The 16174-nt window shown below is 43.5% G+C and overlaps 1 protein-coding gene across 1 annotated transcript in view; it reads left to right on the forward strand.

Annotated features, from left to right (window-relative positions):
* Positions 1-16174, forward strand: part of Dnah9 (dynein axonemal heavy chain 9) — a 316088-nt gene that overhangs the window by 53145 nt on the left and 246769 nt on the right. Inside the window, exons 15-18 of the mRNA XM_055594261.1 lie at positions 1241-1376; positions 5144-5340; positions 5435-5859; positions 14809-15031. Coding sequence (XP_055450236.1) covers positions 1241-1376; positions 5144-5340; positions 5435-5859; positions 14809-15031 — 981 coding nt within the window. The remainder of the gene's footprint in view (positions 1-1240; positions 1377-5143; positions 5341-5434; positions 5860-14808; positions 15032-16174) is intronic.

Below are 16174 nucleotides of genomic sequence, written 5' to 3' on the forward strand. Positions count from 1 at the left end.
AGTCTGCAAGCTCTTTGGATCTTCTCTTCACCAGATTTGAGAATATATTTCAGGTTCCTTAGTTGTCTAGTTTGATGTTGTTTTGGTTTTAGAGATGGAATCTCCCTCTTTAACCAAGACTGTCTTTGGAGTCATGATCTTCCTGTCTCAGTCTACAACTAGGACTATAGATATGTGCAATGAACTTGTTCATTGTTCATTGTACAGCTACAATGGTCTTGTCCAATAATTCCAAAATCTGCTCTATTTTCTAAGTCTGACTCTTTTTTTAGAGAAACAGAAGTTTGTCGCATAAAATAAGCCTAACAGTTACTTAGTGTAGAAACATACATCTTAACACCTGCGAGCCACAGCACATCATAGCGTATTACAATTTGCATAATGATGGGTTTAAAGTCATTAAGGAAACCTTAAATCTACTTAGGATGGAAAGGCGTTGGTAATACATCTTAAAAATTTTAGAATTGTGTCACTTAAAAGCAGGATCGTGAAATCATTAAGCCCCAGCAGGATCTATAACATGGTAGTGTTTCCTCAAGGGGTAAGTGTGAGTCATTTAAGAGTGTCACCTCTCCAGATTACCTACTGCCTTTCCTGAAAACATCAGCTCCCTAGAAAGAAGCTCTAAAATAGTGAAAAGCCGATGGAAGTCTGTGCTGAGAATCATTGAGCACTTAGGTTCCCTCTCCTTGATATCCAAACCTTGTTACCATGGTGATACTTAGGGTACCCCAGGTTGTTGTTGAGGAGAGAGGGGATTTCTTGTATGGTTTGTTTTCTAAATCACTCAGTGTAATGAGAGGCCTTTAACTAATATCATGTGCCAACCACAGAGCACAGCCCATTTCCAAGGATTACCTAGGAAATCCCTGCATCCTGGTCATCCCGCCTGCTCTTCCCCCTGCTCTGATGTGCCCCCTCAGCAGTCTGAGAAGTGAGAGTTGGCAAAGCACACATGTGTGCTGCATTCCTCAGCATTCCCCCTGAAAAGCCAACCAGACCCTGTCTTCCATCTTCAGGGACAGACGGGAGCCCACATTTCCTTCATGGGATTTATGCTCCTTTCAATTGATGGCTATCTCCATCTGACAGAGCAGGCTGCAAGAACATGTAAGAGCAAAGCCTTTGCAGAGAGCTTTGTGTGTGTGTGTGTGTGTGTGTGCACTCCTATCGGTAATGGTTTTGCCAGTTTTTCTGTGTTGTTAAACATGGCTTACACCCTATCTTTTTTCTTCTGTAGGAAAACCAGGTTCTGTTTGCATCAGACCCAGAATCCAGCATCTGGAAGACTTACGTTAACTACATTGATTCTATGTTGTTGGATGGATTCTTTCATGCCATTGAGTGTTCTCTCAAATATCTCCTGGAAAACACTGGTAGCTACCAGCTGATGGCTATGGGCTATGACTGGGCAGATAGCAGCAGTATTCTCTGCTGTATTAGACTGAGAAGTATAGTTGTGTTGGGGTATTTTATGAGTGATGCAGAATAAACTAGCAAAGGATGGTTTAAAGAGAAAGGACTCATGACTCTGAACTCATGACACAGCAGGGTATAATATCATAAGGCCCGGTAGCAAAAGAGAAATGAGAATGGCACCAAAATCAAGGTCTAGGAGAGAAGTGGTTGCAGCTGGAGCAAAGGGAAGTGGTCACTAAGGACAGCTTCCTCAACACTTGACTCAGGCAGATAGGAGGGGAGTTCTGAGCCTTCAGACTCTATGTGGTACATCTCTGTGGCCTTTGGGAAACACGGAAGGTTTGAAGTTGCCAAGTAAAGTGGGGGAAATGGAATTATGTGTAAAAATGAGACAAGAAGCAAGGGAGAAGAGAGCTCTCAGAAGGAAGAGAAATGTTAAGAAGGTCATGAGCTGCCTCTGAAGCTATTAGAAATAGGTAAGGACTTTGAATTAGGGTGGACAAACTGGGATAAGGTGCACAGAGTAAAAAATCTTATAACTGATGAAGTTTGCTAGAAAGGGCAGAAGAGTTCAAGACTAAAAGTTAAATTAGACCTTCACAGTCTGGTAGATTCTGGGTTGTCTAGCAAGGGTCATGTTGAAGAATGAGTCAAATTACACCAGCAAAAGAATATTTCAAGGCAGAAGACCAAAATGAGATGGGCATTACATGTCAGGTCCAACCAGGAGCAGAAAGAGCACAGACATAATATCAGAAGGCTAAAATGAATCCTGATACCCAGCCTGTGAAAGAGAGTACTTAAGTTGACAGGTGCAGTATGTCTGGGAAAAAACAAAAAACACACCACAGTATTGGTAGCTGGAAAGACTGGGGTGTGAGGTGTGGTCTCTGCCCATAGGAAGTAGGGCTACTCCAAATGATGGAAGTATGGCAAAGCACTCTGGGAGGTTAGTTTCTAGAGCCTGCGGAATGGGACACGGATGCTGAAAGCCAAGAACTAGCTCAGCTACCAGCATGAAAGCCCTCTCCTTATTGAACTGAACAGACTTCTCTGGTGTTGAAAGTTTGGGCAAGCCTCCCATTCAGCCCACACCTAGGCAAAGACAAAGCCTCTTTACAGACAGTGTCTACAGATGGCATCTCAAGTTCGTGACCCCCCCTTGCTTAGTGGCTATCTGACCTTTCTGTGAAATGTCCTGATAATGCCAGTTGCCCTCTGATGGAAGATGAGATTGGAAACAAAAAGATGGAGAAGAGCTGGCAGTGTTTCTCCAAGATCACCAATGTCATATTCCCTCCAAGGAGACCAGAAAGCAGAGGAACACCTTTTCTTCAAAATATAGCCCTTCCAAATTCTTTGAGTGGTAAATATTTTGTAGCAGCACATGGTCTTTACAGCTTCCTGAGGTGAAGCATTATAGGTTAAATCTAAGCCCAGGTGTGGTGGCACACTCCTATAATCCTAGCTGCTAGGCAGCAACGGCAGGAGAAATGCAACTTTGGGACCAGCAGGAGCAACATAAAACGTTCTAGGACAGTTGGGCTACATAGAAGAACCCTGTATCAAAAAAAAAAAAAAAAAAAACCAAGCAAACAAAATCCATGTTTTATAAATACTGGCTGGCTAAGGGGTAATAAAGTGGCATACAAACACACTAGATTTTTCTTAAGTCCATTTTGTCATTTTTACCTCCCTGTGTAGAATCAAGTCTATGTCCTTGGTTGACTTTTTTGTCATATCTTATCAAATCTTGCATAAATATCAGGCTACATGTTACCTACCCTACCAAAAAACACCCCCTCCTCCCCGGCACACTTTGCCTCCTAAAGGACTGGCTTGTACCTCCATTGAGAAAGTAGGGCAGTGTTCCCCCTGTAATAATGATGTCTGCATTTTATCCAATGTAGGGATTCAGTTCTCAGGCCAGTATATGTAGCAAAAAGTCCCATAGCCTTCAAATATTTTTTCAAATCATGTAAATTGTGCTGTAAGTCGCACGCAGCTTTATCTACTAACATGATAGTTTGCAGCATGCTATGACTGCACACTGAGCACCCTAACTGAAGAAGACATGAAATCCGAAATGCTAACCAAGCTCTAAATGTTTTGGGTTTCATACCACTTGCCACTTTGGTTAAGGAGTGTTCCATCGGTGGCCTGTGCTGCTAGTCTCGCTCACCTGAAGCCCTCCTAGTCCCAAGCATTTCAGACAAGTGATGCCCAACCTACTTAACAATGGATACCACAAGATTTTATCTTTTATTGCTCTTTGCATTGTTTGTTTGTTTTTTCCAGTTCTCCCCAGAGATCAAACTGTCCGTGGAGGCTATTGGTAAACTCATCTCCCTTAGGCTAAAACATGCTTGTTGAGACTCTCCTGAGTCTCATTATTTGATCCCTGTGATTTTCAAAGTAAGAGGCCTCATACTCCAACCAAGGACTATCCGTGGAGATAACCTAGAACCCTGACAATGCAGCCACTTCTGATAAGAACTGATAGACTAAGACCAGAAAGAAGGAGAGGAGGACCTCCCCTATCAGTGGACTTGGGGAGGGGCATGCATGCAGAAAGGGGGGGAGGGGGGACCGGGAGAGGAGGAGGGAGGGGCTTATGGGGGGATACAAAATGAATAAAGTGTAATTAATAAAAGTTAAAAAAATGAGGCTAATGGGATGAAGAAAGCCCACCCCACCCCAAGTAATAGTCTATGAGAAGTGCCCTTTTGTGCCAGGTTGCTGTCATCTGTAGCTCTGCCATTCTCTAGGGCCTTGGCCTCATTCTATGGTTGAGAGAGCCGTGTCACATCCAAGCTGTGGTCTATGAGAAGGGAGGAGGGAATTTATCACAAAAGATCACCTGCCCTTCTGGGGTCCCTTCCCATCTTCCCCGAGTGAGAGTCACATTACTACATGTAATCCCACGTAGAACTGAGGAATTTGTTCACACACCAATTTTTAGCTCTTGTTGTAGGAAATAAGAGAGCCGTGGTTCAGTCGGGAGACTCCTTTGCCCACACTGTCCAACCCAGAACCTCTCCCACTTATTTCTACTCTCAAAAGATGCACGGTAATCAGTGGTTACAGATAAAATTTTACGTATTTCTCTTATATATGAAACACTGCTCCATGTTATATTTTGACTTGAATCTAGCAAGGCAACTCTGTGTAGCAAGCAATCAGGAATCTGTGAATTATTTATACTGTTTTTAAAATTTTTATCACTGCATGACTACAGAATTAAAGTAAACCCTATGTGTATAGAAAAGGAACAGAAAAATTAAGATTGTGACTCTCTGGTGTTCATTTCCTGTGTGAATGTGGGTGGGCAGACCCCACTCATGAAACAGATACTGGTGGGATTGTGTGGTTCACAGATCTCTTCTTCAGGAGAAGCAGCCTCACCCCAGGGAGGCAGTTGAAAATATAGACAGGAGCTTTCTGCTCTCTGGCTTGTGTTGGTTGGCCACTGGAGCATGTTCTTCAAGGACAAGGAAAGTAAATGTCCTGTGATACCCAGGAGAGTCCCACACAAGAACGGGTTCATTCAGAATGTCAGCAGTTCCCTGTGGTGAAACACTACAGGGCCGTGTCCTCCCCTTTACAGGCAAAATTAACATCCGCATTTTTCTGAGCTCTAAAGAAACACTTGAGTCCAGGTTTCAGGAAAGGCTGCCTTTACAACTTGCCGCACTCATCATCATTCTGTTGCTTTGTTTTCCAGAATGTAAGCCTGGACTCACCCCAATATTTGAAGCGCAGCTCAACCTTGTCACTCCAGAATTAGTTTTCTACCCATCTCTGGACTCTGGAGTGAAGGGAGGTTTATATGACATAGTCCAGAATCTCGTCAGCAGCATTTTTGCAGTAGCATCCCTGGTACCCCGGCTTTCTTCACACAGTGGCTCTCCTCACTATCAGGTACGGGAGTGGAAAACATCTGCCCTCCTCCACATCTGGGTGATCCCACTAAGCACCAGGTTAACTTCCCCCCACTGTTGTCTCGCTCCCCCAGGGTGACCTAGAGGACATGGCTGATCTAGCCAGCCTGCGGAGCATGCTCATGGAGAGGGTGCAGAGCATGATGAGCCGGTGCTGCGGCTATCGGAACACCCTCAGCCAGTACTCATATCTGTACGTGGAGGATAGGAGGGAGGTTCTTGGTCAGTTTCTGCTCTATGGGCATGTCCTGACGCCCGAGGAAATTGAAGCCCACGCTGAAGATGGCATCCCAGAGAGTCCGCCCCTCCTCCATCACTTCAAAGTCCAGATAGACTCCTACGAGAAGCTCTATGAAGAGGTGGTCAGCCTAGAGCCCACGAAGGTGTTTGATGGCTGGATGCGGGTCGACTTGAGACCCTTCAAGGCATCTCTGCTGAACACAATAAAGAAGTGGAGCCTCATGTTCAAGCAACATCTTGTTGACTTTGTCACTAACAGGTAACACCATCATTCTGGCCACCTTCTATCATCCCAGGCTGCAGGGATGCCATGCTCAGAAAGCTCTTTGTATCTTTCCCTATTGATTCATTGATTAAATGAAAACAGCAGGTTGACATTTCTAGCCTTTCAGATGCCATGATAATTTCAGCGCTGTGTCTTCCTTTGTTCACCAGATAATTGTCTGTGTTATTTTTCACTTGATGCTCAGTGGGTGAGAGGCACCTCATAAGTGGTAAATAACGTTAGAGACCATCATCTCAGATCTAACTCCCTCCACAATTCTGACCGTGAAATCTAAGCCTTGCAGGCAGAGGGGGTCTAATTTTATTTTAGAGTTTATTTCCTACCATTTCAACCTTGCTCTCAATGCTCCAGCTGTGCAATGTGGAAGTCATTAGAGCTGCAGGCTCCTGTGAGCCTCTCTGTGCCATTTTAGCCATGTCACACATGGGATCTGAAAGTCTGTCTCTCCAGAGACCCAGAATACCCAGTAATGTATCCTCTAATCTGGAGCACTGTCCTCTGCATGGAAGATCCAGTTGATTGACAGTTCCCTGGTCACTCCATCCAAGTCATGGTCCCTAGAACCTCAGCAGCTGTCTCCACTCCAAACCTTGAGGAGTGTCCATGTGCAGGGAAGGCACAGCCCCTCTGTCTAATGACTGCCCTTGGTGTGTCATGTGACTTTGCAAAGAAGCCAGCCTAGCCCTGCATTCTGAGCTGACGCTGCTCAGGGCTAAAGCTGCTCCAAGGCATGGTCTAGAATGGTGAGCATGAAGGAGACAGCAAGACTGAGGCATCACCTACCAAGACAAAATCCTGGAGATGTCTACCTCCGTAAGGTGCTGTAGCAGCACCCTGCAGAGGCTCTGCAGGGCACAGAGGGGATGATCTGCCCAGGACACCAGGGTTCCTCCAGAAGCAGCAGCTGGTTTCGGTACACTAGGTAAAGTTTTTGCTCACGGAAGAGCTGAAAGCAAGAGGAAGAATTGCTGGCAGGTACCCTTGGAAGAAGCACCACAAAGGGAAAGCTTTAGGCCTCCTTTGGTAAGCCTGATGAACACGGCACGCACACGTTTTAGAATGCGTATTTTTTTTTAAATTAGGGCTAGAGCAACTTATTGCATATGTTTGTTGAAGTTTCCAAGCAGGAAGACAGCTGCCATGCTACATGAGTCCATGCAGGGTACATGTATGTGGGGCAAGGAGAGGGAGATTGCAGTAAGAGCCTCTATTGTAGTTTCCATAGGAAGGAAAGGTAAGACCTGGAGTTCACCTAGGATTGGTGAGTATGAGTAATTTTTAGTGGGCTTTGGAGGTCAGGGCTGCCCCAGAGATGATGGAGATGGAGAAACATGGTCAGAATATAGGAGCCTGGAATAGGCAGACTGTCAGGTTGATTTATGTATGAAAGGTGAGCTTGCCAGTCGAGAAGGCTTTTCCCGCAGCGTAAGACTGCAGGCTGTAAGACTATCTGAGTGACAGAATAAAGAACAATGGCTGTGAAGCACAACGATTGAGCCACCATGGCAGCTATCACATAAATTTAGGGTTCCTCACAGGGTTCAACAGGATAATACCATAGCAGAACGGTAAGGAGGCCTTGGCTCTTGCCTTTAACCCTAGTTCCTTATTTCTGGAAATAGACAATACAAGGTGGCTTCAGCTTAAACGCCAACGTGGTGTTCTGCCTACTCTGTAAGCCTTAAGGAGAATATGTTACTGTGTTACTGGAGACCAGATAAAAATAGAAATAATAAGAAAAATAAAAAGCCATTAGCACGGAGCATCTGTTCTCTTAGTGGCCTGGATGGACTACAGTTTGCCTTACGTGTTAAGCACGCACCTTGCTGTCCAAAGTCTAACGCTCTGTTGTCACCTAAACTCTCACCCTGCCCAGCTGGGCTGACTCTAATCTGGCTCAGCCTTGGAGAGGTCCACCCTATCCTCCCTGTGTCTTTCACTAGACTGAGGTCTCCAGCAAACAAACAAACAATAGAACCCTCCTGTTCCCTTGTCTTTCCATCTCTAGCTGGAATCTGGTTGTCCCATTAGGAAACTGATGTCACCACGGCCCTTCCAGATGGAGGCTGCTGCTTCTGCATCCTTCTGAGCCCTAGGCCAACTTCCCTAATCTTTGCTGAAGCTGCCTACTGAGCTCTGACTTATTCGTCCTTCTCCTTAGGCTCACATCCTTTCCCATCACCCTAGTGACCTAGCATACCCCTTAAGTTTCCATAACACCTGATATGTTTTGCAGCCTCTTGCACACCCCATTGGTCTAGACCTGATTTTATGCTTTTCTCTCCATGGGGTAGGGAAGTAATTGTTCTCTATTCAAAAGCTCAGGTGTAAGCATTCCATTTTCTGACCACACCTGGCATCTTTCTACCTCACTTACTTGGCAGCCCCACAGTGCAGAATTCTTCAGAGCAGTCGGAATTTCCAACCCATTGATCCTACCACCTTCTCGGTATCTGTCAGTTCACCATAGCTTCTCACTCCCACCCTGAATAATCCTGACTCTATTTAAATCTCCACATCTGTACCTGAGCCATTTGTCCTGGCTGAAGCCCAAGCGAACTAGTCTTCTGGCCAGCCCCATATTTAGACATGTCAAGTACCTGCTTGAAGAAGGGCATCCACCTTCATACGTTCTCGATGCTTCCATCTCTCCCAGACTCCCTTGCTTCCGTTCTCCACAAAGGCTATCAACCAGGCTGCTATAAGTAGTGTCACATGCATACCATTGTACTCATGGGCGGCAGCTTTCGTTTGGGCTATCCACATATGGGCGGAGTTGCTGCGTTAAGAACAGGCCAGCTGTGGCGAACCTACCCCAAGGTAGACAATAGCCTTGTGTGAGAGTCTCCACGTCCCAGCAGCCTCAGCACCTCTTGGTCTGTTTCATCCTGGCCTTTCTGCTGGAGGGTCAGAGGATTTCACTGAGCTGAGCACTTTACTTTGATCAGGGGTAAGGTGGCTCGTATTTTCACGCCTTTGGTGATGGTTTTCTTCCTGTGCTATTCTTATCTCATCTTCCCATTTCTGTTGGACTTTATTTTGTATTTGTTGCTATTTAAGGATCGCTTACATATCTGAGCTGGAGAGATGGCTCAATGCTTCAGAGCATTTGGCTCTTGTAGAGCACTAGGGTTGATTTCCAGGACACAAATTGTGGCTTGGCTCATAATCACCTGTAACTCCAGTTCCAGAAGGTGTGATGCGTTCTCTGGCCTTTACTGAGTACTGCATTTATGTATATACATGCACTCATAGCAAAACTCATAACAGAAGCAAAACATTCATACACATAAATTAAAAATAAAATCTTTTTTAAAGCTACTTATATATTTTATGTGTGATATTTTGCTAGTTTTATATAGATCACCAATATACAACTACCCAATATAGCCTCTGGTCTATATTTCCCTTCCATTTACAGGCTGTATTTACGTGGTCTGCACTGTAGATCCAAACAACCACACATCAAAAACATTTTTTAAAAACTACATCTGAACATTTACGGACTTTGTCATTGTCCCCTAAGCAATGCAGCACAACAGGCATGGACACAGCATTGGCACTGCATGAGGTAATCATAAATAACCCAGGTGGGGATGAGCTGAAGTTCACGGGAAGATTTGCACAGGAAGCGGTACATTCTGCCTGTTTTACAGGTGGGATTTGGATGTCTAGGGAATTTGGTTCGCAGGCGGTCCTGAAACCAACATTGTGCGCAGGAGGAGGATGGCCTTTAGTGAGCAATTCCTAGATTCAGCCTAGCCAAAAGCATCTGTCTTCTCCATTGGGCTTTTTTTCTTGTTGGATAAATTCTCTTCCTGCCTGGGCATCCCAAGAATGTGCTCTTATCATCTAAAAGTCTTAGACCATCCACTCCCACGTTGAATAGTTCATAGCTTCAAGGCTATGACGAAACCGCCATCACTGTGGCTTTGTGGTAAGTCTTGCTATGTGGCGGGGCAGGCCATTCACTTTCTTTACAAATGTCTCGGCAGTTCTGGGCCATTCTTTTCTATAAACTGTAGTCATCATTTTGTAAAAGAAAAGGAGCCACTGAAATTTCTCATTACATTTGTTCTGAGCATAGGAAAGTTTGGGGATCTTTATCTGTATAGCATTAGATGTCCGTTTGTATGGCATCTTTTCCCACCCTCCTGTCACTCTTCTTCGCCAAGAAAAATTTCTGACTGTTGCCTTTAAGTTAATTCACAGGGGGTTTTGTTAAGATTATTCTTCAGTACTTTTTTTTTGGGGGGGGGGTTCCTAGTTCAAAATATTTTAAAATCATTTTCTAGGGAAAATATAATTGTTTTAAATATATTAATTGTTTTTTTCTAGGCACCCTGCTAGATTAACGTATTAACCCTAATAAATGATTTGTTGATGCTTTGGGATATGATATGTACATAGCTACACACACATGATTTTTGCTTCTTTCTCTTCAGTCTGCATGTATCTCAGTTTGTTTTTTGTTTTGTTTCGTTTTGTTTTGTTTTTTCCACACTGGCTAAGACTTTCTGTCTGCTCTTTGAAACTGGTGTGTTAACAGGCACCCATGTCTTGACCTTGACCTTGACCTTGAAAAGAATTTTGAGTTGTATTTGCTATGTGAATGTGAGCTGTGTGTATGTATGGGTGTGGGGTAGACATTGTATGTGTGTGCGTGTGTATGTGTGTGTGTGTGTGTGTGTGTGTGTGTGTGTGTGTGCGTGTGAATCCTCCTGACTGGTTTAGAAATCCTCTCCCATTCCTAATCTATTGAGAATATTTAGTGTAAACACAAGTTTAATCTTTTCAAGTCCCTTTTCTAAGTGCACCATGATAATTCTATGTGTTGCCCCACAATGCTCCGTCTTGAACGTCGTTGTTTGATTTCTCATATAATGTAAACCCATCAGGAAGGTTCCAGTCTGCTCATGGCTTGAGCCTGTCTGCAAATCCTTCCTTTAACATTGCTGCTCCTATGCTTGCCACTACCGTTGACCTCTTGTCTGCCTTTTCATCCTGTCTTTGTCTGATTTTGGTTTTGAGATGTTGCCAGCTTTGTGAAACAAGTTAGGATTAAATTCTCCTTGCTTATTCCCTGGGAGAGATGTGTGGTATTGGGATCCTTTGGTCCTTGGAAGTTTGATTTAAATCTTTTATAAAGGCATTGGGGCTTGTAATAGCTCTGTGTGAAGACCTTAAACTACGGTTTTAACCAGTTTCTTTAATGGTTATAAAAATAGAAAGATTTTTCCAGCCATTACTGTCATACTTTCTATAAACGCACCCATCGCACATTAGTTATCAGATTACTGACATGAAATGTGTGACTTCATTTTATTTTATCCATTTTGGACCCTTTCATTTCTATTGATTTCTGATTGCTTTCTTTTGACTCCTTTCCTGATCTATCTTACAAAGAACTACTTCATGTATTCATCGATTCTGTTGTTATAGTTTCACATTGATGTCAACCATTTATTATCTCATGTAAGTATTGTTCCCTTCAGGTTTATTTTCTATTTCTTTGCTGACTTAAGATGGCTACTTCACTTATTTTGAGTCCTGCCTTTACAAGGCAATAATTTCATAATGATCTACTTCTAAGCATATTTAACATTCATCCTAGTGGTGCTGGTCCCAGTTGCGCTGTGATTTGCTTTTGAGTTGCACTGTGCTATGTATAATGACCAGCTCCTGGAGCATGCTGATGTCTGTCAGATGTGCTACGGTCAGTTTTTCTGTTGTGTACACAGGTGAAGTCCTGTAACAGACATGATGTTCTATGCCCCTGCTAGTTGATCAGGTTTGTTAACTGTTTTGGTGAAATCTGCTGACTCCTTGTTGCCTTTTTTGTTTTGCTTATTATATCAATTGCTGAGCTTACTCTGCTCAAGCCTTCTACTTTGAGGTTATCTACACTGTGTGTGCTGTCCGAGGAATTCCGTCCCTTTGTCCCATATTGTGTGAATCTACAGCACTTGACTTGTTTTATCTTCCTACAAACCAAACCTTTAACTGGACATCAGAGCCCTTCTTTACTCTGGCTCTGGCTCTGAAGTTAAAGTCTGCTATGTTTGACATTAATATAGCTAAAGCAACTTTCCTCTGATTGCTACTTGCCTGGTGCATCTCATTATCCTCTGGCTTTCAGTCTCACCGTGCAGCTCCATTAGGAGAAGGTTTAATGATCGGCATCACTGAATGTTTAAACAGCTTTTAGCATGCTCACCTTTCACAGTGTCCACTACACTCACTGGGCTGTGATTTAGTTTAATTTATTTTATTGGGTGCTATTTGTTTTATTTTTACAATCCTCTCTTCTCTGCTTTTTGGGTTGAACATTTTATTTTTAATTTCTACATTCCATTTCTCCCCTCTGCTAACTTAGATGTTATAATAGTGTACAGATCTGAAGGTCGCTTTAACCAGTGCTGATGAGTGGATAAATTCATCAGCATTGCCACTATCCTCCACACCAGTGCGGAAGGTGGGAGGTGAAGCTCAGGCATAGAGTGCTTGCTTAGCATGCGCAGCTCCTCCTTCCCGGCATCACAAGGACACACACACACACACACACACACACACACACAGAATTACCACTATTATTTACACACCAAAACATATACTTCCATTCCTGGTCATGTAGATCACTTTCCAATATTTCTTTAACCCCTTCGACTTGAATTTGAAGTATGACATAGGTTTTTCTGTAGTTCTGGGGAGCAGATCAGGCTTATACATTCTAGCAAGGGATAAGTTCTGAGCCAGATCCCTGGACCTTACTGCCCTATTCTGTGTTGTCTACCTCCACCCACATCACAGACATCTATAGCATATCCACTGGCATCTCCTTTAGAAGGGTCAATTGATGGGTCTCTGCTCTTCATTTGAGCCTGTTGATTTTGCTCTTGCTATTTAATAAAATTGTAAAAGAAACTTCCAGAAATCACTTTTCTTAGCTGTTTGAGATATGACTCCACAGGGCCCTCAGATCTGTTGTGCTTTTGCTACTAATCAATTCTAACTATCACACCTGGCTGACACCTCCCTTAGGTAACTAGGGTCTGCTAAGTGTTCAAGACATTTCTCACACTATAACTCAGCCTTGCACAGCTTTTCCTCACCTATGAAAATGGTGTTATCATTTGACTCACTGCTAGAGAGTACTAGAAATCTCCCTCATCTCCTTACACCTCTCATCTAACCCATCGACTGGTCCTATACTCTATGTGCAGAATTATCCAGAATCGGATCAATTCTTTTGTGTACCATCCAGGTCAAGGACAATGCCATCTGTCAGATAGACAGTCAGTGCTAGCCTCCACCAGATACTACCTTGGCTTCCATTCTTGTCTCCTCATCACCAAGGCCACCATCCCTAGCAGCAGACCTCCAACCAAAATCTATTGTCCAGCTGCAGAGTTGTCTGCAGGCATGAGAAATCAAAGTATTGTCTTCAGAATTCTTTCACTTAGCATCTTGAGCTTACTAAGGTCATCTAGGGCCCTTTTTACCACATTTTCCCTCTCCCATGCTTCTTTCTCTTATGTCCCTGACACCTTGACTTTGCCCTCCACAAACACCAAATTTAGCCAACCCCTACTGCCTTTGCTCATGTCCTTCCTGCCAGTGGGGTTCCCATCTCTCATGCCTTTCTGTGGCTCACTTCGTTATCCATCCAATTTTCTGCTTCAAAATGCCCTTCATAGAAAAGGCTTTGCTCATCCCCATCACGTCAAATCTTGGCTTGAGTCTCCACCCTTTCACCCTGATTGTCTCTGGTGCCATTCATCTCTGTGTGAAGCTGTACAGTGCACGCCATCAGTTTTCTTCCTCCTTCCTTGTCTTGCTTTTATGTAAGTTTCATAAGTGCAGGGACTTTGCTCATCTTTTCTATCTTTCTACTCTCAGTCCCTGGAAACTTGGTAGGGTTCCTAATGGATACTCACCAAAACTTGCTGAATTACAGAAAATGGGCATTTCACTTAACTCTCATAACAGCTAGTGAGAGAAGTTGAGCCTTCCAATCTTATAGACAAGGAAAACAAGGGCCTGAGATGTTAAATGGCTTGGTCATAGTGACATGTCTAATAATTGTCAAAATCAAATTCAAATGTGTGTGTGTGTGTGTGTGAGAGAGAGAGAGAGAGAGAGAGAGAGAGAGAGAGAGAGAGAAAGAGAGAGAGAGAGAGAAGAGAGAGAGAGAGAAACAGACAGGCAGAAAGATAGAGACAGACAGACAGACATAGAGAAGAGAGACTTTGGAGGCAAGAACATTTTTATCTCTTTTGTTTACTTGTTTTGTTTTGTTTTGTTTTGTTTTGAGACAGGGTCCCTCTGTGTAGTCCTGGCTATCCTGGATCTTACTATACAGACCAGGCTGGCCTTGAACTCACAGAGACTCATCTGACTCAGGCTCTTGAGTGCTAGCATTAAAGGTGTTCACTACCATGCCCAGCCCTCATGTTTCCTTTTAAAATTTTGATTTAAAATCATTTCAGCCTTAGCAAAAGTTACAAAACAGCATTGAAAGTTTCTGTTTATACTTGCTTGGCTTTTCTAGACGATACCATTTTGTCTAGCTATGGTACATGATCAAACACCACAAGTTATAATTGATGTAGGAGTAGTTAAGTAATCCACAGACCCATCATGACAACCTCAGTTGCCCACTCACATACTTTTTCTGGTTCAGGACCCTACCTAGAAGCACAGACTCCACTCGTGTGTCCTATCTCCCAGAGGACCAGGGCTGCCCTCATCTTTCACAACCTGTACATTGGTGAAGAAAACCACATTAATCACAAGGCTAGTCCCTCCAAGTTCAGGCCCACAGTGAGCTTCCTGCAACAATAGCTCCTGTTAGGGATGTCAGAAGCCTTCCTCAAGAGGAGTGCGAGGAAATTGGCCCCATGGTGTTTTGTGTTCATCCAGCCTGGCTGACCTTGACGTATTCATAAAAAGCACTGAGAGTGGTTTGCTCAAGGAGGTGGAGAAAGGAGATTTCCAAGGACTGGTTGAGATCATGGGACACCTTGTCACCCTTAAAGAGCGGCAGGGCAGCACCGATGACATGTTTGAGCCGCTGAAGCAAACGATTGAGCTGCTGAAGTCATATGAACAAGAGCTGCCAGAAGCCGTGTTTAAGCTACTGGAGGTCAGTGTATTTGCATGTTCCTTATAAGACACAGAAGGAGAGCCTTAGGATTTCAGCGGAGGGTGAATAATTCTTCATTCAAAATAAATGAAGAATGGCTCCTTGGTGACTCCAGACTAAGGACCATGTCTTAGAGCATTAATGTGTAATGCGTGGGTAATGGCTAGCATTTGGGGAAAATCACTATATACTGAAAACTGTAGTGGCAGAAATCATAGGAATAGCAATTTTACCCAGATTTAAAGATAAGCCAACTCTTTTAGGAAACTGGATTTTGCTATGTAGCTTAGACTAGGGTTTATTTCATCTTACATCTCTCAGGTCACAATCCAACATGGAAGGAATTCAGGATAACAACTCAAGGCAGGAACCTGGAGGCAGAAACCAAAGTAGACGCCATGGAGAGTGTTGCTTGTTCCCTGGCTTGCTCAGACTGCCTTTTTTTTTTAATTTAATATCATACAGTATCATTTGCACAACCCACAGAGGGTTACCCCATATCAATAATTAATCAAGAAAATGTCTCACAGACTTGCCTACAAGCCATTCCAATGGGAGAATTTCTCAGCTGAGGTTTCCTCTTTCCGTATGACACTGGCATATATCAAGTCAACAAAAACCATCTAGCGAGGATAACATCCCTGCCTTGCCCCACTCTATGATAAAGGGTTGAGCCAAATGTTTGATTTGAGGAAAACAATCAGATCTTAGTGATTTTAATAAGGTCTAAGAAAAAAAAAACTCAAAGGAATAACTGAACACCCTTGAGGACTATAGAAAAGGACAAAGGTTACTAGGTGAGAGGTTGAAGGGATAAGGGTAGTTCTGAGTCAAAAGCAGATGACCATGAAGAAAAAAGACAACTAGAGAGGCAAGTTGAGAAATAGTAAGGTGACAGTAGAGAGTTAAAAATGGCACCAGAGCCAGGCGTGGTGGCGCACACCTTTGATCCCAGCACCAGGGAGGCAAAGACAGGTGGATTGCTGTGAGTTCAAGGCTAACTTGGTCTACAAAGTGCATCCAGGACAGCCAAGGCTACACAGAGAGACCCTGTCTCAAAAAAAAAAAACCAAAATAAACAGATAGATAGATAGATAGATAGATAGATAGATAGATAGATAGATAGATAGATAGATAGATAGA

Source organism: Psammomys obesus, unplaced genomic scaffold (genome assembly GCF_907164565.1).
Source record: "Psammomys obesus unplaced genomic scaffold, mPsaObe1.curated_primary_1811, whole genome shotgun sequence".
Classification (NCBI taxonomy): Eukaryota; Metazoa; Chordata; class Mammalia; order Rodentia; family Muridae; genus Psammomys; species Psammomys obesus.